Raw genomic sequence first — 23,910 nt, 5'->3', positions numbered from 1 at the left:
CAAGCAAGTTGATGATGCTTGACATCATTGTGGAAAGAAAGGACATTGGCCCCGCAACTGCAAGGCTTACCTAAAGTAGAAATGTTCTGAAAAGGGTACGTATTTCATTGACGTAAATTTGTCTATCAATTCTACTTCTTGGGTATTAGATACGGGCTGTGGCTCACACTTATGTAATGATTTGCAGCTAATGACAAGAAGTAGAAAGCTTAGAGCGGGTGAGACCTACCTAAGGATGGGGACTGGAGCAAGAGTTGCTGCTGAAGCCATTGGCATAATTTACTTTAATGTTTTGGATTCTAGTTTTCCTATTGTTTTGAACGATCGTTTATTTGTTCCATCTCTCATTGGAAACCTTATTTCTATTCCTGTTTTGGATATCGAAGGTTTTACTTTTGTTTTTGGGAAATTCGATTTGCATTATACAAAAGGATGAAAATTTTATTTGCAAGGGACGACAATTAAACAACTTGTACGAACTAAATCCAAATGAAATACCAATTAATGTTATATCAGCAAAACGTAAGGAGATAGATCAAAACCCCGCACTACTTTGGCACGCTAGATTAGGTTATGTCTCTTTAAGAAGGATGAACGATTTTGTTAGTCAAGGATTTTCCACTTTGGACGACATGAAATCACTATAAACTTGTGAATCTTGCCTTAAACGGAAAATGACCAAGTCACCCTATAAAGGGAAAATGGAGCGGGCCGAAGGTCTTTTGGATTTGATCCATACAGACGTATGTGGTCTACTAAGTGTTAGTGCGAAGGGTGGATACAACTACTTCGCTACCTTTACCGACGATTATTCTAGGTATGGGTACGTGTACTTGATGAAGTACAAGTCCGAAACATTTGAAAAGTTCAAAGATTTTAGACACGAAGTAGAGAAGCAACTTGGACGAAGCATTAAGAAACTACGATCCGATCGTGGTGGACAATACATGAGCATCGAGTTAATTGACTATCTAAAAGAGAATGGAATACAATCTCAATGAACTCTACCTAGAACTCCTCATCTTAATGGAGTTTCCGAGCGTCGAAATAGAACATTGTTAGACATGGTTCGATCTATGATGGGGTTCACCAACTTACCGGCATACTTGTGGGGTCATGCACTTCGCAGTGCCGCATATTTGCTGAATAGAGTTAACACCAATGCTAATTAAATCCACATCATACGAACTTTGGCATTCCTGGAAACCCAAATTTAAACATATTAGGATATGGGGTTGTCCCGCTTATGTGAAGCGATTAATGGGAGATAAGTTGGATAGTAAATCTGACTTATGCTACTTTGTGGGGTATCCCGAAGACTCAATGGAATACGAATTCTATTATGTCAAGGAAGCAAAGACGTTTGTTTCGAGAAATGCCACTTTTCTAGAAAGGGTGTTTCTATCCAATAGAAAATGCAGCATGATAGAACTTGAAGTAGTTCAAGAACCGCAAAGTGAAGTTCAAGCGTAAGGATAAGTAATCAAAACAATACAACAATCCACTAATATACCTCCTGAACCTTCAGTGCGTAGATCCAAAAGATCCAAAAGAGTTCGGAAAATGCCGGATAGATTATTCCTCCTCGAAAATGATGAAGATCATCTTGATCTTGGACAAGATCCAAGAACATACAATGAGGCCGTATCGGATGCGGACATGGAACATTGGCTAACTACCATGAAATCCGAAATAGACTCCATGTACTCCAACAAGGTGTGGACCTTGGTAGATCCACCTAAGGGAATAGTTCCCATAGGCTGCAAGTGGATCTATAAGAAGAAAATTGGAGTGGATGGATAGGTATTGACCTATAAAGCTAGATTGGTAGCGAAAGGATATACTCAAAGGCAAGGTGTTGACTATGAGGAAACCTTTTCACTGGTCACGATACTGTAGTCCATTAGGATTTTGATGGCCATAGTTGCGTGGTACGACTATGAGATATGGCAAATGGATGTGAAGACCACTTTCCTTAATGGAGACATTGAAGAAGAAATTAACATGGCGCAGCCGGAAGGCTTCATATCTTCTGGAAGTGAGCAAATGGTTTGCAAACTCCAGTGATCCATTTATGGATTGAAACAAGCATCCGGTAGTTGGAACATTAGGTTCGACTCAACTATCAAAGAGTTTGATTTTGAGAAGAACCCGGAGGAATCTTGTGTATACAAGAAGGTTAGTGGGAGGGCTGTGATATTTTTGGTGTTTTATGTTGATAACATTCTACTCATTGGGAATGACGTAGGAATGTTGCAACAAACGAAAGCATGGTTGTCCACACGTTTCTCAATGAAGAATTTGGGAGAAGCATCTTACGTATTAGGAATACGGATCTATAGAGATAGAACAAGAAAGATGCTTGGCTTATCCCAAAGCCTGTACATAGACACCGTTATGAAACGGTTTAGCATGGAAGAATCCAAGAAGGGATTCTTGCCAATGTCCCATGGGGTTCGTCTCTCGAAATCCATGTGTCCTCAGACACCTAGTGAAATCAAGGAGATGATGGAAGAAAAATAATGGTGGCTATATTGGGTTTTATAACCAATACAAGAAGACCCCATCAGTGGTGGCTATATTGAGTTTTGAGCCCACTTCACACAAAAATAATGGAAGTAAAAAAGTGGTCACAAGATCCTCAACTTTTTCCACAAGAGCTCTAGCAAATGGTACCTTCTTTGGGACAACAACACCGAGATTGAAAACCCTGAAAAGTGCATGGATTCCAATGTAGTCGATAATGAATCCGGTAGCCAAAACGGCAGTCAACGTGGCACATATTTATATCTCGGCCAATGTGTCATGGCCCATCAGTTTTGGCCCAACCCTTTATCAGTTTTCCTTGGGTTGGAGAGGTTAAGTCCAATAAGGAGTCCAAGACTTAGCCCAAATAGGGTTAGGCTCAAGTTCTCCAAATGTATATAGACCTAGTAGAGATTCTTAGAGGATTCTAGAATACTTTCTATAACCCTCCCTTTTGTAAATATTTTGTATTCTTTGGAGTGTTCTAGTGAACAACTCATATCCCTTAGATCAAATATATCTCCACCATCCATTGAAAAGGTGGTCTAGTATAAATAGGAGTGGGGACTTCATTTGTAACCATCCAAGAAATTCCAATAGTTCTATGTTTGTATTTTGATCTGGCTGTTGTTCGAGTTGGCTTGTATATGCTCGTGACAATGGGCGTTGTGATAAATGTTGTGAACAAATTCATCATGACAATGTTTTGTCATTTAGAACCTAAGAAAGTATTCACAAGATCATACATGAATATAAACAAAATGTACAAAATTTGCAGAATGTATAGTTAATTTTGCTTATCTCTCAGTTGTTTCCAATGTTGAGGGAAATGAGCTCCACTAAGACTTTAGTGTTCACAAGAAACTTAAGAGGCCTCTCTAAAAGGAATCTTGCACATGTGAGAAACGACAACTGTTCTAATATTCCATATACATGTTGTAACTATAACCAACACAAGAAGACTCCATCACTGAGCCTGTTGAATAGTGGCTATATTGGTGTTGAGCCCACTTGACACAAAATATAACTGAAGAAACATAGTGAATACAAGATCGTCCACTTTTTCCGCGAGAGCAGCAGCAAACTGTCCCTTATGTGGGACAACAACACCGAATTTAAAGGCCCCGAAAAGTGCATGGATTACAATTTTTGGTTCCGCCTTAAAGCTAAGACCCTAGTATGATTTCTTCATGTATTATTATGTACACAAATAGTATATATTATCATGGAGTTTTCTATAGTTCAGGAGGATTGTACTTCTCCAGCGCTAATATACTTAATCTTTTATGCACGATATTGTTAAATTTTAATCCCATCCATTGATTATCTTGTATGACCTAGTACGATCTAGAACTACACTCATGCTTTAAAAATAAATGTACAAACCCAATCACAACACATCGTACACCACCGTATACATGTTGTACTTTATATAAATTACTTAATTAACCTGATAATCTAAAATTAAATTAAATTATTGATTAATAAATATTATAATAACAGTAATTAATTAACAAAATTATACACGTCAATAAAATCTCGCAGTCCCGAACCAAAATCTCTGATCGAGATTAAGCAAAATCCCTAGTCTCTGCGTTGCTTCATCGTCTCGCTGGCAGTGAAGCACGATCGGGAGGGAGAATTGCTTTAGTAAATCGTTATTTGCTTCTCTTTTTAGTTGTTTCTTGCTCGGAGCTAGACTTGAGAAATTTGAACAATTGGTATGTTATTCCTTTTATAAAATTACGTTTCGTAATGCTAGAATTGAGAATTTTGATTTTCGATGTTAGATACAAATTTACTCTTAATCAAACAGCTTGCCAAAAGAATTAGTGTTTCCAATATTGGGTAACCTGAGGCAAGATATGTGTATGTTTGCTTATAAGTTATTGAGAGGGCAAGCGAAGAGAGAATCAATACGGGATGGAAATGGAACGAGGTTGCTAGTGTTCTGATGATGAAGCATAATCGAGGACCGAGCTCACCATTGTAAATAGCGAGGGGTAGCTATTGGGGTATTCCGAAGAGTGACCTGAATACCTATTATAATCAAAATCATGGTTTGTCACAGGGGATAAAAGCACTCTGTTGTTATTGGAGGAAATTTTAAGTGATGATTACTTCACGGTTATTTTGACATTTAAATAAATGTAGTTGGTGAATTATGGTTTCTTGATACTTCTATTTATCATATAATTTATAATTAAGGCTTTTTAAATTTGCAGACTCTTCTTGCAAGAAGTGTTTATCGTTTATCCTTTATCATTAGCTACGAGTTCCTAACTTCAAGAAAAATAGCATTTTTAAGGTTTGGAATTTACTCATTCTTAAACCAACGATAATTTGCAGAAGTGTGCACGTCTTGTCGTATTCGAATTGAGCATCTTTACTATGTACTCGATTTGATCTTCATGTATAGATCTCGATTTCTAACAATTATATATAGTTAGACGCACAATGCAATTCTACCACAAATTGAGTATACACCATTCACAACTAAGACCAAGACAATACAACAATTTAAAATATACATGCAAATTTGTCAACAAATCATTTTTAATATAACTTATTACAACAAATTCGGAAGCACTAACGCAGATACTTGTGTTAATTGTGGTTCGACGTTGTAACGAAAGTAGTACACTAATAAACTAAATAAAATCTGGAATCTAACAGCATTAATTACAGCAACAGAGTACATCTAAATAGAAATACTTGTCCAATTGCCATTTGGGAAATAGATCTCCCACTAATAAAATAAATGTTAATTATGACGCCGTAAATTGTCACCAAAAGTGGCTATTGTGACGCTTTATCTATTGAGACGCCCGAGAGCAGCGTCATGTTGGTGGCCGTGGTAATAGGTTATTGTGACGCTAGAGAGCGTCCCAATAGCTTTTCTTTTAGGACAATCTCGGGGTTCCTAGATTATGTTTCTTATGACGGTTTTCAGTATCAAGTTTTCCTATCTTCTACTACTACATTCTGTTCACATGACATTTTTCAGTGGTCACAAAAGGAATTACTATGACACATAAAAGGTCACAAATACATTGTTTATCTTGATTTATATCAATTCTAATGTCACCATCAAAAAATAAAATAACACACCAAAAACAACACAATTAAGATTTCTAAATTTCACTTACTGTTATACTATCAGAATCATTCATGCGATACAATAAATTACATACGAGGCATTCTTCCGTAAAAAAGCTTCAATTTTACAAAAACACTATTAATCAACTATTCATATATCTTGTCTTGGCTATCAAACTTGGAACCCTCAAACTTCAACTTGCCGGAATACTCCACCCCCTTCAAGTAAATCTAAGTACCTACTCATCATGTTTGACTAATACAAAAGTTAGTTTAAAAGAGAAACCCTTAAACTTACAGTTTATATAAAAAAATGAATAATATGCATTTGATTAAGTGGGTTTAATAGGAAAAAAAATATACTCATCCAGACAACTTGAAGATGAGATAAAAATTGATATTGTATGCAAGGATTTAGAATTATCATCATGTTGTATGGTCTCATTTAATTATCATAAATAAAAATGAACTCCTTAAGAAGATAATTAACCTTGAAACGAATCATGCATTAAACCGGGCACAATTATACATATCCTTCACAAAAGAAGAAACGATATATATTTGATGTAGACATACAACAAAATCAAAATTCATTAATTTCACTACTCTACGAACATGTTGGAAAAATCTTAATTGTTTGTCTCACTTTGTATCAATCAACATCTTCCTATTATCCTGTCAAATGAAACATTGCATATCAACATTAGTTCAGACATGATAAGATTCACTTATCTAAATGTATTATAATCATTGTAAAGAAACACAATAAAGACAAATACAATATTTTTGTAGAAAAAATGAAGGAAAAAGGTCATATTACGAGTATAAGTTTGACGAATCAGCTACAAGCGAAGGCCTGATTCTCTTTCGGCAAGTAACAATCTTTTATGCTTTCCTTCTCTGTTGGCAAAGTAACTAGAAGAAATATACCAAGTAAAAGCTCACACATAGAACATATATATGATACTTCAAAATTGAATAAGAAAATAAATATTTTTGAATCGAAATATCTTGGTGTATGTGATAGGAGCCTGGTAGAACCCAACAGATGAGGTGTAAGACTACATATTGCAGTTTATCCTGTTTTTTCTAGGCTCCTTCATTTGTCATAAATACGAATTCTAAATAAACAATTATAACTGTTATTAGCAATCCTAAATGACAAAATAAGAATCGTGTTTTAACCAAAAGCTTATTGAAGCTAGCATATGAAATACAACAATAGAGAAGTTGATCAAATCACTAAACGAAAGAGTTTGTAGTAAAAAAATTCGAAAAATCATCTCAAATGGATTATATATGAAAAGCAAATAAAAGTAGGAGTTATTATGAGGTAATATGAAGAATTACATATCGTCAACATAGATGATGACAAATAAAGGAGCCTAGCACAGACACAGTAAACTATAATTTGTCACGAAACAACAAGTTTTTTGCCTTTAATAAATTATGATAATAATAATTAGGTGTAAAGTACGTAGATGAGTTTCGCGTTACTTACCATAAACCATTACTTGGATTATAGCCACATCATGTTCGCAAGCAGATCAAATTCTTCTAGGATCTGATTGGTTCATGCATTTCAGAATAAGGAAAATAAAAATGTAAAGAAAAAGGAAATTAAGGATTTTTGGAATTCCAGTTGTGTTTGGTTCCTAAGTAAAATGGTTTTGTGGAAAATTATTTCCCTTACTTTTGTTTGGTTTCTAGGAAAAAAAGTGAAAATAACAATGAATTATTAAATGGAGTAATTTTATTTTCGATCAAAGACGTAAAAAGTAAAAAGAAAAAAAAAACTGTTATGTTAAAAAAATGTTATGGTAAAAAAAGGAAAAAAAAAACTATGAATATAGATCAAATTTAATAATTTATTGTTATGATGTGTGTGAGAAAGAAGAGAAATATGAGAGAGGAAAGGAAAAGGAGAGGGGCGAGAGAGAAAAGAGATAGAGAGGAGAGAGAGAAAGGAGAGAGAAGAGATAGAGAGGAGAGAGAGAGAGAAGCACACTGAGTGTGTGTGTGTGTGTGAGAGAGAGAGAGAGAGAGAGAGAAGAAGAAGAAAAAAAAAAGGAGAGAGAAAGATGAAATAGAATTACGTGGCATTTTTCTTACTTTTTTTGAGGAAAATGCATTTTCCTAGTTTTAGTGTAATTTATTTCCTATTTTTTCCTAGTAATTACATTACCTAACACTTTACCTTGCAACCAAACATGAAAATCAATTTACCTTATAATTTCACCTTTTTAATCATTATTTTCCTTGAACCAATCAGAGCCCTACTGGAAAAGAAAACCATTTGTTGCAGATTGTAAATAGTATTCTGAAGAATGAATGGAAAGCCTAGAGGTAGAGGAATTCCACACTTTGGATGGATAATTAATGATTTCATTATGGAGTAATTTTCAATTATTTGTATTTATTATGCCCTTGAAAGTTTATTTACAACAACCGTAAAAAAAGAAAAGAAAAAAAAAAAGGAAAGATGATAGAGCTTCGTGTTTAATGGGATCTTTTTCTTGTGTGTGTTAATATGAATTCATTATTACCTAATTTTCCTTCAAATCTTACCTATTCAATGTTATTTGGACATATATAAAATGAAAGAAACCACCTTAGAATTCATATTTTTATAAGTAAAAGAAATAAAAATAAATAAATAAATAAATAAGTATAAAACTATAGATATGAATATAGATATAAATTGATTGAGGTATCAAGAGAATGTAAATAAACCATGAAATAAAAGATAACAACCTTTTTTAATGAGAAAATTGAATCATGCTTTCTAGACTGTGTCCTCCAGAGCAACCTCGGTCAATTATTCACTCTCAGGTCAATTATCAGCTGCAATCTCAGTTAGTTTGGTACAGAATTGTTACACCAACAGAAGGGATGTTGTGAATTCTGAAGAAATCAACAAATTGCCTACATGCCCCAGTTCTAGATATTCACCACTTTGGTTAAAAGCTACAGCTAATTGACCTTTTGGCATTCTTCCTACAAGTACCAGATAGCTATTGCGGCCATATTCCTGCGTATAACATCCATTACTTCCATATCATAGCTCACCACAATCTCTTGGTATCCAATTGAACCATCCCTCGCCTTGAATTCCATAAGATACACTCGATTGATCGATCTGTTACCTCGATCAACACCATTCACATCTAGCAGAACCGAGTCTCCAACCATCCTTCGGTCCAGAACCAAACAGACAATCTTCAAAGTAATGCCAGGGTGCTCGGCCATGCGTACTCCCATAGAGAAAATCTTCACGGTCATCGTGCCCTCGAAAGAAGAAGACCGTGACGGTGAAGTTGACATTGCTTGCAGCTACTTTAAACATTCAACCGAAACGAAGATTGAGCGTGCCCGAGGACCCTTTTGTTCACATGCCTCAGTTAGACTCGTATGTTTAACTCGAATTGACAATCGATCCTCTAATGCTTGTTAAATGGGAGGATTGTCATAGCCACCTTCTTTCTTCCCGTACTAGTGCAAATGTCGATGTGCATGGTGGACATTGACAAGATTGCAGTTGTTGGACGGACCGATACTTGGCAAAGTTGCTCGAAATCTTCAAAGGCAACGACTATTTGATTCGGGTGGGAATTTTTGTTCCATAATGGCATCCCGTTATTTCTTGCATTTTGAACCATTAGTATTGCAGATGACGTTTCGGAAAGCTCTATCAGATGCTTTGCATGCACACCGAGTCCTTGTATGTTAACAAGAATCAAATGGGGAATGGATCTTGTGCTCTGAAAATAGATTAACAATCTAAGTTGTGTCGGTTTGACTTCTCCCAATAGTTATATGTTTGTATTCTGATCTGGATGCCGTTTGAATTGGCTTATATATGCTCGTAGCAATGGCATTGTGATGAATGTTGTAGACAAATCCATCAAAACCATGACGATAAAAGTTTGGTCATTCAGCACCTACAAAAATATTCACAAGATCATACATAAATATGTACATAATGTATAAAAATTGCTGAATATATAGTTAATTTTGGCTTACTGCTCTATCTTTTCCAATGTTGGGGAAAATGAGCTCCACTAAACCTTTAATGTTGATAAGAAAACAAAGAGTTATGACCTCTCCAAAAGGAATCTTGCACATGCGAGAAACGATAATTGTCCCGACAATCTCCCATTTACATGTTGTAACTATAACCAACACAAGAAGACCCATCACCGAGCCCCTTGAATGGTGGCTATATTGGTCTTGAGCCCACTTGACACACAATATAACGGAAGAAATAGAGTGGACACAAGATCCTCCACTTTTTCCATAAGAGCTCCAGCAAATGGTCCCTTATTTGGGACAACATCACCGAGTACGGAGGCCCCGAAAAGTGCATGGATTCCAATGTTGTCGGTAACTAACCCGGCAGCCAAAACGACAGTTAGCGTGGCACATATGTATATCTCGTCCACCGTGTACGGCCCACCTGTTTTTACCCAACCTGTTGCTAGCTAGTATCCATTGGGTTGAAGAGGTTAAGTCCAAGACATAGCCCAGATATGGTTAGGCCCAAGTTGGCCGAATGTAAATAGACTTAGTAGAGCTTCTTAGAAGATTCTCTAATACTACCTAGAACCTCCCTTTGTTGATATTTTTTAGGAATTCTTTGGAGTGTTCTAGTGAACAACTATTAACACTTAGATCAAATTGATCTCCACCATCCATTGAGGCGGTGGTCTAGCATAAATAGGAGTAGGGACTTCATTTGTAACCGTCCAATAAATTCCAAGCATTCAAGCAATACAAATACTTTCCTACAAAGCTCTCTTGTCTTTTTAACTTCTTTGTTCGTTTTCCATCACATAGCATTCACAACACATTTGGGGAGGCTGACTTAGCTATCGCGAGGGGCGAAAATGAGCTAAGGCTACACGATTCGTTGTTTAGTAAATAAATCCATGACAACCGGCTCACTTTAAGGTATATGCCGGAAAATAGAAGGGACCAACCGTATACTCACGATCACGAAACCAAATCCGCTCAATAGTACCCACTGTGAAGCAATATGAGAAGTGTCGTCGGTGTCTGATGATGATGACAACGCAATTGCCAGGGCAAGCAGGATCATCGCCGTCATGTCGTTAACAGTTGCCGCCAACATGGTGACTCGCCCGACGCCCGTGGTCAACAGCTTCAACTCGGCTAAGATCAAGGCTAAAACGGGGAATGCCGTTATGGATTGCGCGACACCCATAAAAATAAGAAATGGAACATTACTCACTACTTCTTTTAAGATTGTTTTCTTTGAGCACAAACGACATACCTACGCCTAATGCAAACGGTAGAGTAATTCTGACTAGGGCATTGCTTGGTTCCCTTTTTTCAATCTGCGGAGAGCCCTCGGATCTAGCTCAAGGCCGACCAAAAATACAAAGAATAAGAGACCAAGGTTGACAACCATATAGAGGAGTGTGAGGCTCCGCGGTGGAAAAACTACATGATGATATTTTTGGTTTCGCCCTAAAGTTGAAGCTCCTAGTATGATTCTATATCGAGTACGCTGACAATTACATAGAATTAAGAAGAAAAGGAAGATTGTATGTTTCTTATAACCAAAAAATATTTATCACACAAAGAAAAATAAAAAATTTCTAGACTAATTTAAGTACACGACTGTTAATAAAAAATTCTGACCCTAGAATAAATTGAAGTAGTTTTCTACAACTCTTTAATTAATTTCTGAGTTTATGTTTTACATATATATTTTTTGAACGAATAAAAAAATTGGTGAAAAATAATATTTTAACTAAATTAGTTATAGACCACACACGAAAAGTCTGCATAAAAAATAAATATTAGGCCTTCATGCATACCATATGATTAAGTTAAAGGTATAGTATTATGGTATAATGCAAGGTTATATGTAGTATTGCATTTCATGTTGTGAATCATTTTCATAAAACAGGTAAGTTTAAGCAAAAAATTACGAATTCTGAATATAGTATTAATTTTTTTTTAAATAATCTGAATTATTTCCAAACTTATCCAAGCATATTGAAAAAATTCCAACTAAAATATTCACTAACTACTTTGAAAAGGAAACAATCTAAAAATTTGCATTAAATAATATATTTGTTACACTTTAAAAGTTTCTAATTTGTATACCCAAATATATAATATTTAAAATATGTGTTAATTATTAGAATGAGCTATAAAAAATATCTTTAAAATTTTGAAAAGGGGAAATAAAAAACTTATAATATATCTCATGTCAAATATTTTCAAATACATAGTGTCTATTACAAATAACCTCATCACGGCATACTTATCATAAAAGGGTCCACATGAAAAAATATTTTACAAAAAATCCAAACAATGTGCACAGGTGTGTAAAAGACTAAAATACCCCACACTTTTTAATGAGCTCCAATTTATCATTTAATTCAATTTAACCTCAATTTGACCACAAATTTCACTAATTATTTAATTTTAACTACAATTTCGCTCGTCGCCGCCGTAGACCGCCGGTGTCCGACTTTGACTTTTTTTTTTTGTCTGATTTTTTCCACCGGTTCTGGCGGTCAACGCCGGTCTTCGGCGCTGTTGAATTTTGAAATAATTCAATGCCACAGAATTCAAAGTTACGCATAATTTTTTCTTTTAAAATCAGAGGAAGAGTGTCCACATAATACAATATCATATACACTTAACCAAATATCGCAAAAGGAACATGCATGACTGGATCATTTAAATTATCAAGAGTAAAGATTAGGAATTTCGGATAGATTAGGTAGATCAACTTAGAAAATTAATTTGTTTTAAACCCTTCATGCAAAGACCTTGACATTTTAACCACATTCTCTCATATGGGTCTAAATGTCTTCTTTACAATTGTTTTGAAATATCATAAGCCATTTGAGAGAAATAATCAAAGACATGGAACTGTACAGATTGAAAATCTAGAACAGGGGAGGGACCTTTGAAAATTCTTTATAAATTCCATATTGTTCTGAACACTACCAAATCTTATAAAAAATCAGAAAATTGAGTTAGGAACATACTCCAAGTTAAAATAATTCATTTGAGTAAGAAAAACTTCATGTATTGATGCATATCCTAAAATAACTCTGCATATGTACATTTATGGAAAACAATTTTCATAATAAATCCATTTCTTATCCAAATGATGCAAAAGACCTACTAAAATAACTATAAGAGAAAGACCTATGGCTCTATAAATTATCATGTAATTCTAAAAGGAAGGTATATTTAATACGGATTATCAAACAACAGGGCAGAACACAACATATAACTAACCATAAGCATTATATAGAAGTTTGGCGAAAAAGAGGTAATCATAATCCTAAATATTATTAAATGTAATGTTCTTACTAATAAGAGCACTTGAGGGGGAACACTAATAGATATCTAAGACGGTATCGAATGTCTTTAAAATTAAACTATATAAGTAAAACCACATGACTAAATTAAGAGCACACCAGATCCACACGCCTTCCATGTGAACACATCCCTCGATCCTCGAACTCGACTCCAACTTTACGACTCGTACTCGGGATTGAAAGTACCTACAAGCATATCAACACCTATATGAGTATTTTGGACTCAATGAGAATTTCCGAAGAAATACCGAATACACATAGGCAAACAAGCATATATTTATTATATGTATATCTGTATATATACGATCTCAAATCACACATATACACAATATAAACATTTCGATTTTACCTCAATCATCATTTGATTGAGGGATTTTACCAATTTACATTTACTTTCTCGGATTACCTCTTAGACCTTTTCGATTTACCTCTTAGACCTTCTTTTCATCATTTTGTAAGGAATAAGAGTGGGTCTACATAAAAGAACTATTCATCCATACATTCATTCAAGCGCTCATACAACGTGTGAGAAAAATCATTTTCTTTAGTCGGATATCCTTTGGAAAATCAAGTAAAACATTAGACAATAAGCCTTCATTTATTTGGAATCCGTTTCATAAGTGGAATCAAACCACACACTCTTCATCTCATTTTTGGGGTACCGGTCCCTCATACCCCGTGCTTATTCGATCTATGTTTTACAAAATTTCCCAACTTTAAAAATGTGCAACTGAGGTTAGTATATATATATATATATATATATTCTTCAATTCACATATTCAAAGTTAGCTTACACATAAGCATATTGTGAGAAAATCATTTTCTTTAGTCGGACATCCTCTGGAAAATCAAGTAAAACTTTAGAAAATAAGCCTTCATTTATTTGGAATCCGTTTCATAAGTGGAATCAAGCCACACACTCTTCATCTCATGTTTGGGGTACCGGTCCTTCATACCCCGTGCTTATTCGATCTAAGTTTTACAAGATTTCCCAACTTTAAAAATATGCAAGTGAGGTTAGTATATATTCTTCATTTCACATATTCAAAGTTAGCTTTCACATAAGCACACATATTTCCACATATTTCACAAAGGCACATAGTTTAGTCACAAAATCACAAAAGCAAGTAAGACACATAACAACTCAAGCAAAGAACATAGATCACATATTTTACACCCACAACAAAAGTAGCTCAAAGCATTCGGTTATTTATAATTATTATCTCCAAGTTTCATTAATTAAGGTTCAAGCCCTCTTTCTCAAGAGACTTGAAGTTTTCTTTCAAGTAACACCAAATTTCCATTTATTTCATTTCTTTCTAGATCTTCACATGCAAGATAAGATTAAGAGTTTTTAATACTCATTCTTGTAATTACTACATGCATTAGCAATTTAAACATTTTCATCAAAATATTTCGAATTATCGACAATTCATGAATCACACAAAATTACAATTTTATTAATATTGTTCTCAGTTTTTATCTTCGTATATTATCTTATTACACATAGATTGTAAACAATGGATTGCAAGCTTCCTCGACCCGAAGGGAGTACACTTACAACCACGCAGGTCGAGATATATACACATAGAAACATATACTTATACATAGCACATATAGATTATAAATGAACCATGGATCAAGTACTTTTTTCGACCACGCAGGTTTACGAAAACCATGGATCGAAGTATCCTTAAGATCACGCAGGTCTAGTATATATAAAAGTAAAATTACAATATTATTCTTAGTTCTTCAAGATTTATCATTTAAAGCATATATTCTTACATGCATGGATGATCAAAACATAAATTAAACACAAAATTTTATTTTCTTCATCCTTTAGTTTTCGGTCATCACAAGAACATTAACAAGAAATTAAAGAGAAGAAAAATACTATTGGTGTTGAAGCACTTATAGCAAGAATTCAAAATTCTCACCTTAATCTTCTTAGAAAATTTCGAAGGGTGTTATTTCCTTTCTACAAGGAGAAGAAGAAGAAATTTTAGAGAGAGAGGAAGATGAAGCTTAGCTTCTTGAAATTTTCGAAAATGAAGAAAAGGAAGAAGAGGAAGAAAACTTACTCCTTTGGCCAAGAATTTTACTCTTGAAAGAGAGATTTTGGGGCTTTCCTACACTACTAATTTCGAAAATGGAGGAGAAGAGAAAGAGATTTCGATCTTTGATCTTTTGGATGTGTGGAGAATATGAGAAAATAGATGAAGGATTGGGTTCTATTTATAGAGTTGTGGGGGGCTTGCATGATTAATGATTAAGAATGGGGAGTGGTCTTTTTGCAATTTAGGAAAACTTAGGAATTATCTAGAGGGAATTCTTTGCAATTTCATTTAACTATCCAAAAAGAAATTCAACAAGGAAAATCTTAATACACATGAGCTCACCTAGAGGAGGGTTGTACTCAAGGAAAATTTTGGTCTTGTGTTGTACCAAGGTCAAAATTGAGGGATGAATAAGAGGAATTTTCTATTTTTATTTAAGCAATATATGATTTACAATTCTTCTAACAAATGAGTTCTAGCAAAATAACTGAGTATGCTTAATCTCTAGATTAATAATTAACTGATATCATCAAAAAATCGTCCAAATTATTTCGGACTAATTTGTTCTATATGAAATTTCACCGGTTATCACATTAAACTAATAAACACACATAAGAGATAAAATCATGTTAACTAAATAGATGCTAAATAATGAAAACTTAAGTTATCGGAGACGCGGGGTGTTACAATTATGCAGCGTAATACAAGTAACAAAAGTTTTAAATCATTATGCACAAGTATATAACTTGTGTATGTGCCTTCACAAGGCGAAAAACTCAACTAAAACAATATTCAAAAGAATACAAATGAGAAGTCAAGATCTTCTCTTCTAAGAAGAAATCACAAATTAATTTCTTCGTAAACCAATTCCTAGAACCTAGAACAATATTTCTTAGCAACACTCTAGGAATACAAACCAGTATTCGATGATATTGAATACAAAACATACTCAATTATGTAGTGAGAGAATCATAAGGGAAACGAGGTGTTATAGAAAATGTTCCAACATCCGAAGCTCTGTGGTCTCAACTCTCTGCAGAAAATGTGAGAAATGAACTGAATTCTTCTCCTATTTATAGAGTCCGAGAGCTCCTTGCCCTGCACAAAATTAACACACTAGGAGAGATAATGGGTTAGTGAGATAATTAATCATGTGCTTAAATAACTACCCACTAAGTTAAAAATAACCACCCGCTAACTAATAATAATAAATTCGATTATAATATAAATAAATACATAAAATTGGTTTAAGAAAGGCAAAAAATTAAATTATATTTGACTTTAATAGTCAAATATCCAATAATCTCCCCATTTTTGACTTTATGGTCAAAACCAATTTTAAGCAACTCCCCATGCATGAAATAATTTGAACTCCGCATGCATTAAACACTTCAATTCTTCAAATTCCATATTAATATCAGATCAGATACAATACATTTAAAACAAACATATATTACACGAGTTTAAGCACATAAGAAGTTCAAAACAAATGCAAGTACAACAATCCAACAAGTAATACATCCTACAAAATCAAGTGCAGTGAAATGCACTAAAACGGAAGTGTTTCAAAAGTTCAAAATAACAGAAAATAAGATATTTTACAAAAATATAGTAGGATTTTAAAATTCAGCACTTGAATTACTGCTGGAACCAGTAATACATCCTACAAAAGCAAGTGCAGTGAAATGCAATAAAACAGAACTTTTTCAAAAGTTCAAAATAACAGTCAATAAGATATTGTACAAAAAGATAGCATGACTTTGAAATTCAGCACTTGAACCATTGCTAGAACCGAGTCCATCATCATCTCCACCTTTTTTATCAGAAAGATCTTACTCCAATATTGCAATTATTCAATATAATTAATAGCACAATTAAAAATTCAGAAGAGCAAAATAATTAATAGCCCAAATTAATAAACTTTAATCAATAACTATGATAATCAAAGTGCCAAAATTAAAAATAGAGGCCAACACTCACGATTTTAGGAAGATAGATATTAAAAATAAGGGGTAATATGCTAGGAGTCCCTCATACGAAACCTAATTTGAACTAAATGATAAGTATAAATCTAATTTTTTAATTAAATCCTTAGATTGAAATAATATATGACCCACATCCTTAATTTTTTTTAATCCCTATCTTGCTCTTATACCCTAAATCTTATAACCCGCATATTCACGTTTCTTTTCAGATCTATTTTTCCTCTTTATTCTTCTTCTCTCTCTCATTCTTTCTGTCTCGCTCTCTCTCTCTCTGGTTTTCTCTGTCTCGCTCTCTCGATTTATTTCTCTCAATCTCAAGATATCTATCTCGTTACACTCCATCCCATGATTTAAGAGGGGATGGTGGTTGTGATGATGGAATCGACATGGTGTTGGAGGAGGTGGCATGGAAGGAGGGATGGTGATGGCGGCGGCAACGGCGGCTCTGGGGGCGGCGGCGGCGGTGAGCAGCGTTGGTCATGAGGGCGGCGGCGAGGGGCGGCGCTCAGGGGCTGGGGGATGGTGTCGGTGGTGCTCGACGTTGTGGGGGGTAATGGGTGGGCCGGGGTTTCGTGGCATCTTTAGCGGCATAGTGATGTTGGCGTCACAGATCTAGGGTTTGGTGGAGGAGATCTACAGTTTAGTGGGGCAGATCTAAGATTCTTCGATTTCATGTATATAGATGTCTATGAGTATCTATGGGTGTCTATGGTGTCTGACGGCTGGGGTTCAAATGAGGAATTAGGGTTTTAAGAATACACGACTATGGATTACTACAGTTTCCTACGAGTGTCTATACATGACTACGGACTACTACGGTTTCCTACAGGTTTATATAGAAGACTACGGCTGAAAAAAATTAAAAAATCACAATCTTCAATATTATGTAGAAAAAAGGAAACATTACGAAAATGTAAAAAAAAAAAAATTGTTTTACGAAAAAAAATAATAACAAAAAGGCTAGATGCGAAAATAAAAATGTTAAATGCAGAATGAAAAAAATTATAAATGCAGTTTAAATATTACTTGGTGCATATTTAATTTTTTATATGTGGGGGCATTTTTGGAATGAAATTTATAAAGGATGTGAAACAAATGTTTAGTTAGACTTGTCTTTTAGTTCTAATAAGTTTTGTCACTAGGGACCTATATCTTAAAGCGCCTAAAAATAATTTAAAAACCGTGAAACATGAAAATCTCACTACTTGCAAGAGATACAAGTCTGTAAATCTTGGATAAATATATAATAAACTTTTTTGTCTTTTTTGAATAAAAAAAAAAATACACGGATTATCATAAATATTGGTAACATTGAGAAATGCAATTCAGGGATTTTATTCATTTTCTCACTCTTTGTTTTTCATCCTTTTATTTTATTGTGCAACAATTGATCCATTTTTTTTGTTTTTTTTTCTTTTGTTTTTTTTTTGAGAAACACTACTTTTACTTTCAAGTTTAGAATATTTACATGGAACATAATCAAGAGTTAGCTTAAAATATTCCTCAGTTACTCATACCAACTATCAAAATAGAGGAGTTTAGCTCATACTTTTGTGAAAAGATAGAGAAGCCATAGTGTTTTTTTCTTAATTGAGAAACAAGCTGTTGCACTAAGATCTTAAGAGGAACAGAAAGTCAAAGGCCAACATCCCAATCTCAGGGAGACCAATATAAACAATAATCCAAAATGAATCATGTTACAGTTATAAATGTTCTTATGAGTGTTGTAACATGGAGTAGAACATTATACATAGTGCTCATGCCAAGACATCTTCTCAGTTTAGAAAATATCTCATAGTCAAGAGTTTTAGTATATATATTTGCTAATTGATTTTCTGTAAACACATATTTCAAGCAGATAATGTTACTTTCAACTATATCACAGATAAAATGATGTTTAATATCAATATGCTTAGTCCGTGAGTGTTGAAAATGATTTTTGGAAATGCCAGTGGCACTAGAATTATCACAGTACTGTTAGAGTAGGTGACTAACAAGCCAACTTGTGGCTGTGGTCTTTCACATTTATTATGGTAATAAACGAACCTTTTTCGTATTAATGTTAAAACACCTTGGCATTCTATATCTTTGTCCCTTTGTCACAAGCATAGATATAGTCCTTATATTTATTACAAGTACTACTAATTGATCGTTAGGATCGTGAGATATTTAATAAAGTATTATAACTGTTAAACGTGTTCCTAGTCGAAGGGTTACGCCACCAATGAGGATATCGTCCTTTCCCATTAAGAGACTAGCACTTAGTGTATGTGTACTGCATCTCATCAGTAAACGGTATTATGATATCGGCATGCATAAGTGGGTGCTCGTAAGTTGACGAGTTCACTGAACTCCCTCACCCTAGAAATATCTAATTGGTTCCCAATAATCGAGTAGAGATATATGTGGTATAGTTGTACATCATTAGTCCTTATGACCTAGACATCACCGTGACTTCACTAGAGGACCAGCTGTGTCGTGACATGTCCCTGAGTTCCACCGAGGACCGCCCCAAGGGCCAGTGTTCGTGCAGTCCGAAATCTAGTGGGAGGTCTGTGCATTGTAGTCGGGGATTCGGTCGCTAGAATAGTCTTGGATGCCCTGTGTGTTCTTATAGTTTGTAATCTCTCTAAGGGCCCGTTTGATTGCACTTAATGAACCTCTTAATGAGTCCTATGCGGATTCGGTAAGCAAATTTCACGTTAAATGCGTTTGGTAATTACTTCTGAATGGGACAGAAAATCTCTTACTGATTCAGTCAAAGATATGACGCTTATTCGCTCAGCATAATATTTGAGTGGATCTTGGACTCTTTTATCCTTTAATAAAAATTTAAATTCTTGACCTACCTCATAACACGGTTATTCTATTCTCCATCTCCATAAGCAATCTTCTCTGAGCGACGGCTTTGATAGCCCACAAAAAACAATACTCATAAATTGTACGATCAGACAAGTAAGTTATATCTTTGTTCTTCATCAATCTCCCTCTCCACAAGTCATTATACTGTGTGTTTGTATTATGATATATAATTACGTTATTTAGAGCTAGAGTACAGAGGACCTTGTGCATATATAGTTATAAAAAATCTGTGATTTTTTCAATGAAGTGGAATTTAATAATTCTCGTTTGTTAACTACAAAGTGTTTTATGATTATATAGAATACAATAATATTTATATCAAACCAATAAGGAATGTATAAGTTAATTTAATGGTGGTTGTCTTTGTATCTAGTTTATTTGGATGTAATGTACTGCAAAAATAATGGAGCCGACACAAGAGAAAAATCATTACCTGTTATATTTGAGATTTCTAGATATCATCTTAATAAATCTTAAGGTTTGACTTGCAAATAGAATAGTTAATCTAAAATATTAATTTTCGAAAATATCAAAAGAAAATACAGAGGTGCTAATACTCTGTGTTACAACGTTAATGTCAACCTTTTGTTGGCAAGAATTTTTGAGAATTTTTTTAGTCATGTCGGTCATGTGGAGAATAGGTTGGGTAGTCTTGAATTTTGCATAGTGGGGTTTTTTTTTGGTGTAAAAATAATTTTTGGTAGAGAAATTTTTCATTTGAACATAGTTGAATAATCTGCCAAATATTTTCTATATAATATATGATGTGTTTATGGGTTTAATTTTTTCCCTTAGCTCTTCATATTCTTTGTTTTATTATGTGTCTGTTTCTATGACGTAATGGAAGGTGATGTTGTTTTGATTTATTTTTTCTTTTGCACATGAACATCCATGATTCTAGAAATGGAGGAATCAGATGAAAATAATAGAGTCAGATGGAATAATAACGAAGTAGATAAATGTTTCCTCGAATCGTGTATCCAAGAAGTTGCTTTAAATGGTAGAGAAGGGGGAAGTCTTAAGGCGGAATCTTGGAGCAAGATTTTGAATACTCTCAAGAATAATTATAATTTTGTGGTTTCTCCAAGACAAATGAAGAATAGATACGATTTCTTAAAACAAAAGTATCGAGCTTGGTTGCCTTTAACTATGAAAACAGGCAACATTTACAATCATGCGACCAACACCATCAACATGACAAAGGATGAGTGGATGGAGTATATAAAGGTCTAATGCTTAAGTTTTTCATTGTGTTATTTCAGTACTTTTCATTAACTATTCCACTATATTAAAAATTATTTGTTACCTAAATACAGGCGCATCCTAAAGCAAAGAGTTTAAGACTTGAACCCTTACCATATCCTAACCTTTGTAGAGCACTATTTGATGGAACCACTGCTACAGGGGTTCATTCTTGGGACCTAGTTCCCAACATCCAAATTCTGGCACTAGTTCATTTTCTTCGACTGTTCGAAATGCGGTACAAAATGACATAGAAGATATTTTGTTTGCCCCTACTATAGAGACTCAGTCTAATGATTCCAACCGTCAGTCTCGAGAAGAAAATCCTAAATATAAAAAGAAAAAAATTCAACCTTCTTCTAGTGATAATAATTTAGTAGAAGAGATGTCGGCTGCTCTGAAGTTTATGATAAAAAATAATAGCGGACCTTCAGTTACAGATTGCATTGCTAAATTGGATGAACTTGGATGGGATAAAGAAGACAGCTTATATGTTTCAGCTGTTGTAATCTTTGGTAGTTGTGCATGACATAGAGAAGCTTGGGTGGCGCTCCCTAAGGATAATGTGGGAGTTCTGAAAGCGTGGATTAAAAGAATTGGACGAAATATGGGATTTGAATTTTAACTCGCTTGCAATGGATTATTTATCAAATTTTAAGAATTTAGTAGTATTTTTTTATTTACGATTGTGGATTTATTTGAAGTTTCGTAAGTCATTATAAGCTTTTTATGCTGTTAGTTTCATTTTTTAGTAATGATAGACTTGTTTAGTTGCTACGTTTTTAATAATGATAGACTTGTTTAGTTGCTACGTTTTTAATAATGATAGACTTGTTTTACATTTACTTTGTCAATTGCTTTCGATTTATGATTCAATATTTTGCTTATAAAATGTACATACTTAAATATTGTACTGTTCATTTATTGTTGACAGGTCAAATATGGAAATTTACGAGATTATGAAATTGATGATGATCTATTGGTACACACAAATTCGACCGAAATATTTGATGCGTGTACCAAGAAACAGAGATAACAATTCAGCATTGTCGGGACATGCTTACACGTTAGAGCTATTGTCTGGATCAGACACACAGTGTATTGAACTAATGCGCATGTCCCGTGTTGCATATATTCGTTTGAGCATGCATTTTAGACAACGAGGGTGGCTACATGATAGTAAACATGTATCAGTAGAAGAAAAAATGGCAATGTTCTTGCAAATTATTGGGCATAATAAGCGTCTTCGAGTAGTGAAGCGTAGATTTCAACACTCTTCACAAAAAGTTCATGTGTATTTTCACCAAGTGTTGAGTGCAATGATGAATATGGCAAGGGAGATAATAGTACCTACAACATTTGATCCGAATCCAAATATTTCGGCAAATTTTAGGAGGTTACACCGAATTTTTAAGGTAGATATTGCATCATGTCATTTTTTTCGGTAATTATTTAATTCTCTTCTTGTTTTTGTAACTTTTTTTTAATTTAAATACAGGGAGCAGTTGGTGCACTTGATGGAACACTAGTACATGCCATTGTTCCAATTTCAAAACAAACCATGTATAGGGGTAGAGGAAAGGGAGAATGCTTTCAAAATGTTTTAGGAATATGCGACTTTAATATGATTTTTACGTTCGTTTGGGCAGACTCGGAAGGGGTAACACATGATTCAAGGGTCTTAACGGATACAATTGCTGATCCGAGAAACGGTTTTCCATGGCCTCCCGCTGGTATTACCTTAAATTCCAATTATTTATAAGTTGAATGTGGTGTTGTATTATTTTAATAATGATTACAGGTAAATACAATCTTTGTGATGCTGCATACACGCATACTAGAGGATTTATGGCTCCGTATCGTAATGTGCGATCTTGGTTAGGAAACTATCGTCGTAGGCGTGCTTTGACTAAAGAAGAAAAATTTAACCATGCTCATGCTCAATTAAGGAATGTCATTGAACGATCTTATGGAGTTCTAAAAAATAGATTTCCGATTTTAGAAAAGATGGCGCCTTTCTTGTTTGATGTGCAGAGAAATATAGTGATTGCTTGTTTTGCGGTGCATAATTTTATAAGAAAAGAGCGTATTAATGATAAAATTTTTGAAGAGCTTGATCTACCTAATATGCCTTTTGATGGTGCGAATGAGGATGGACAAGACCATGAGAATGATGGTACAACTACCGGTCCATGGGGGGGGGAAGAAGATATGCAATATATGGTGAATGTGCGCGATGAAATAGCAACCAATTTGATGCATTGAGAGATCAATTATAACTTATTGAAAGCGACTTTAATCTTCTATGTCAATTTTAGCGACTTTAATTTATTTTTATATTTTAGCTACTTTTATTTCTGAATGTTATATTTATTAATTATTGGAATTTTAAATTTTATTTATGTTAAATATTTTAAATTTATTCTATCTCAAGATGTTTAATGTCCGATAAATTTTATATTTTATTGATAAAGTATATACTGCTTAAAATTTGTGTTTATACATATACTTGTTTTTTGCCAATATTTTATTCCATTAAACTCGAGAAGAAGAATGGGGGCTAATTAAAATTTTATACATATAGGTTAATCAAATTTGATTAAAAAAAATAAAATGTCAGCACTTAAATAAGGGTCTAATAGGAAAACAACAATATTCAGATGTCACTGATATTCAGTTATCAAATGGACTTAATTGTTCAGCATTCAGCATTCAGACACAACCCTTAACTATTCAGACACACATTCAGCATTCAGCATTCAGCACTTA

General features: G+C 34.1%; 2 protein-coding genes and 1 pseudogene across 2 annotated transcripts; 2 read left to right on the top strand and 1 right to left on the bottom strand.

The window, feature by feature from the left end:
- Positions 1 to 8,458: 8,458 nt before the first annotated feature.
- Positions 8,459 to 13,356, bottom strand: LOC105961501 (cation/H(+) antiporter 18-like; annotated as a pseudogene).
- A 7,446-nt stretch (positions 13,357 to 20,802) lies between these two features.
- Positions 20,803 to 21,395, top strand: LOC148771776 (L10-interacting MYB domain-containing protein-like). The gene is made up of 2 exons (XM_088815229.1): positions 20,803 to 21,126; positions 21,216 to 21,395. Exons 1-2 carry the CDS (start codon positions 20,803 to 20,805, stop codon positions 21,393 to 21,395), a joined length of 504 nt encoding a protein of 167 aa, XP_088671355.1.
- Positions 21,396 to 21,526: 131 nt separating this feature from the next.
- Positions 21,527 to 23,406, top strand: LOC148771775 (uncharacterized). Its single transcript, XM_088815228.1, has 5 exons — positions 21,527 to 21,646; positions 22,076 to 22,123; positions 22,640 to 22,712; positions 22,791 to 22,874; positions 22,943 to 23,406. The coding sequence occupies exons 1-5, from the start codon at positions 21,527 to 21,529 to the stop codon at positions 23,404 to 23,406; spliced, it is 789 nt and encodes a 262-aa protein (XP_088671354.1).
- The last annotated feature ends 504 nt before the right edge of the window (positions 23,407 to 23,910 follow it).

This window comes from Erythranthe guttata, chromosome 3 (assembly GCF_056151865.1).
Source record: "Erythranthe guttata isolate IM_541 chromosome 3, IM_541, whole genome shotgun sequence".
In the NCBI taxonomy this organism is placed as follows: Eukaryota; Viridiplantae; Streptophyta; class Magnoliopsida; order Lamiales; family Phrymaceae; genus Erythranthe; species Erythranthe guttata.
Note: the sequence above shows the minus strand (reverse complement) of the source record. Positions and strands in the feature narration are given on the sequence as shown.

Bases quoted from the DNA above. Each gene is read 5' to 3' on its own strand.
- LOC148771776 (XM_088815229.1), top strand. From the start codon at position 20,803: ATGGAGGAATCAGATGAAAATAATAGAGTCAGATGGAATAATAACGAA. The intron at 21,127-21,215 runs GTCTAATGCTTA...ACCTAAATACAG, and splicing joins AGTGGATGGAGTATATAAAG to GCGCATCCTAAAGCAAAGAG.
- LOC148771775 (XM_088815228.1), top strand. From the start codon at position 21,527: ATGTCGGCTGCTCTGAAGTTTATGATAAAAAATAATAGCGGACCTTCA. The intron at 22,124-22,639 runs GTACACACAAAT...ATTTAAATACAG, and splicing joins AAATTGATGATGATCTATTG to GGAGCAGTTGGTGCACTTGA. The intron at 22,713-22,790 runs GTAGAGGAAAGG...TCGTTTGGGCAG, and splicing joins AAAACAAACCATGTATAGGG to ACTCGGAAGGGGTAACACAT.